At 38.6% G+C, this 3,235-nt stretch overlaps 1 protein-coding gene across 1 annotated transcript in view; it reads left to right on the top strand.

The window, feature by feature from the left end:
- The first annotated feature begins 2,538 nt into the window (after positions 1-2,538).
- Positions 2,539-3,235, top strand: part of LOC136830398 (protein FAM200C-like) — a 1,101-nt gene continuing 404 nt past the window's right edge. The window contains exon 1 of the mRNA XM_067089934.1: positions 2,539-3,235. This exon is cut by the window's right edge and continues 404 nt beyond it. Coding sequence (XP_066946035.1) covers positions 2,539-3,235 — 697 coding nt within the window.

Genomic DNA, 3,235 nt, shown 5'->3' with positions numbered 1-3,235 from the left:
GTCAAAAACCCTTTGCATGGCTAACACAAATTTATTCAAATTGAGTATCTCATTTGTATCTATATAAAATTTTTCACTATGCACACTGGGTCACAAACTGAAAGAAACTGTCAAATTTTAACAGTAAAAAAAAATTAAATTCTCAAACTGAGTTCAAGTGCACAAGTAAATCAAATCCTTCAAAGTATCATTCAGATACACAAAAAAATCTTATGTGAAACTGGGCATCATATCATAAAAAAAATATTCATCACAATGAGTTCACAAAATTGCATGTAATTTCTCAAATATTTATCACCAACCGAGTGAAAAAAAAATAACTATTTCCCTATCTAAATTATTTACTAAAGAAATAATTTTCATAGAGAGAGTGATAATGGTAATTACACAAAACAAAAAATAATAATTCACTAGAGAGAGTTTCCTTAATTTTCAGTCTTGTAAAGAGATGTTAAATAATCTTCGTTTATTCACACATTTAAAGAGAGAGAACAGTAAATTTCGTTTCTCGATAACTTACAGGTTGTTGCTATTACGAAGCCGTCAAGCTGTGGTTTTCGCCTTCAGAGCTTTGTTGAAAAACTCTCTGCGTTGTTTTTCTGTTACACCCGTAATGATAGTTTATTAAACACCTCTCTGCTTGTTATTGTTGTTGGGGTTTGGCTCAATCTATTGTCGTTAACTGTTCATGGTGACTTGCTTCTTCGTGACGCACCTATACTGTTTTTTTTTTTTTTTGCTCACTTTTGTTTGACGCCCTTTTGCAGAATTTTTATTTCTTCTTATAAGTTTTGCTCGCCATCGTAGATTTTCGTTTCACTGTAACTTGAGTAATTGCACTGATATTTTTCGTTTCTGTTCGTTTGTTTCGTCTCGCCTTCTGGATCCGCTAACTGCTGCCACCATGTGTCGTATCCGAATAATTTTTTTTTATTCCGTCTCACCAGCTAGATTCTTCTAAGTGTCGATTCCACCGTCACTGCGTCTCCCGTCGTCTGTTGTTCTGGAACCTGCTATTGTTGAAGGGAATTTATCTTAAAGTACTGGTATCTATCAGAAAGGCGTAACAGAGACGAGAATTTAGTTTCTTGATTTAATGAAGAAATTTGACTACAATTTAAGTACAATTTATAGTTACAGCTATGAAAACGAAATCACTCTTATTAGACAGTTCAGTTCAGTCTGTTTGGGGAGCACGAAAGCAAGGGGAGATATATCTCTCTCTGGTGCATGTTAACTCGAATCTGTTCTGCTCTCCTGCTTGTTTCTCTGGAACCACTGGGTATACTTGTTGTTTGCAGCTCCACCTCCTTCCAGTGTTCTATTGGAAGAATTTTTCTGCAAGGCCTCCCCTCAAACAGTTGATTGGGAAGGACGTTGGTGGGTGTTGTTCAAATCTCTCCTTAGAGCAGTGGTTCCCAAACTGGGGGGGCGCGCCCCACTAGGGGGGCGTGAGGACGATACAAGGGGGGCGTGAAGTCATCTGCTCGAAATTACTTGTTTAATAGAATAATAAAATCATTAAAAGAACAAATATCTGTCATTACATACATGCAAAGTATAATTATAGCAGTCACTCCAACCCGTTTTCTATTAAGCTAGTTCTCTTTACACGTTTTGGACACGTCACTGATACCAACCAACTGACGCCACTGAGGGACTCGTCACAAACTCCCAATACTCCATCCCGTCAACCCGAGCACATATTCCCCTTGTCCACGGTAGGGATTTATTTCACTCTTCAATCCAGATGTGATTATGGAGTGTTATTGTGATTTCATATGTGATCTTACAATGGCTGTTCTGCTGCGTATAATTGTGTCAACGTTTTCAGCATGTTCTTACATCATATCTGAAATGTTTGTTTGTGTGTATCGATGGTTGTTGTCAGTTGCGTATCGATGGTTGTTGTAGCAGTGGTCAACTGAAATTGCATGTGTTTTTATGTGTAGTACATGATATGGTGAACGGGGACGATGTGGTCCGTGTATGAGTGACATTGTAACCTTGACGATTTGCAAGGGTAGAACGATGCAGTATGGAATGTCTTGTTGATTGTGTGAAATACTCGTTGTGATCGAAAGTGTGAAAGGTGAATAATACACTGTGAGTTTTGTATGCTAGTTTGAATGTATGTGGTGAAGTGTGTGCGTTGATTCCAGTATAGGCGGCGAATTAAGTGTGTGTGACAAATTAAGTGTAGGCCTACTGTATAACTGAACATTTTCGTGCGTGTAGTTTTACTTCGTTTGCTTTTCTCGTTGTATTTTCCGCTGTTGTTCTCATTGTCATTATTGTTAAAATATAAACCACGTTGTGTGCTGAATATTTGTGGTATGTTACAGATTTATGATTTCCAGTTGTGTGACCTATGTTATATGAATGTGTGGTGTGGTGCATGCCAATACGAATACAGTATGTTATATAACTACTTAGTTGTTCCATGGTGCCATGGTGCAGATTATAAATTTGTTGCTATTTTCACTTTGCAAATGTCTGGAGCAAAGAAAAGAAAGTATTCAGATGAATATATCAAGTATGGCTTCACTGTTACAGAGAGGAATGGAATTCCTTCTCCCTCAGTGTGTCACATGCCATACAGTCCTCAGCAATGACCCCTTAAGACCTGGTCGTCTGGAGCGACATTTGAGCACAAACCACAAAGCATTAAAAGAAAAGCCAAAGGAGTTCTTCACAGCCAAACTGCATGAGCTGAATCATATGAAGCTGGACTCAAGCAGTGTTTTTCATCAAGAAACGTGGAAGGAAGTGGAAGCATCTTACGAGCTGTCACTACTTTTTGCAAAAGCAAAGAAGCCTCACTCTGTGGGGGAAACTCTTGTAAAGCCCTGCCTTTCGAGAGCTGCAAATACTGTGCTTGGGGAAGAAAGCCAAAGAAAGTTATCAAAGATTTCCTTATCGGATAACACAGTGAAGCGTCGCATTGATGAACTTTCAGAAGACATAAAAGAACAAGTTTTGGACAAAATAAAAGCATCTCGCTTCTTTGCAATACAGTGCAATGAAAGTACTGATGTTGCTCACCTCTGCCAGCTGCTTGTTTATTCTCGATTCGTGGATAAAGGAACTGTGAAAGAAGAAATTCTTTTCTCAGCAGCACTGGAGACAACAGCAAAGGCCATCGATGTTTTTTCAAAGGTGCATGAGTTTTTCCATGAGTACGGTCTTTCACGGGAAAAATTAGTCGGTGTTTGTACTGATGGTGCCCCAGCAA

The sequence above is a fragment of the Macrobrachium rosenbergii genome, chromosome 46 (assembly GCF_040412425.1).
Source record: "Macrobrachium rosenbergii isolate ZJJX-2024 chromosome 46, ASM4041242v1, whole genome shotgun sequence".
NCBI lineage: Eukaryota > Metazoa > Arthropoda > Malacostraca > Decapoda > Palaemonidae > Macrobrachium > Macrobrachium rosenbergii.
The sequence above is the reverse complement of the archived record's forward strand: the minus strand, read 5'-3'. Positions and strand labels throughout refer to the sequence as shown.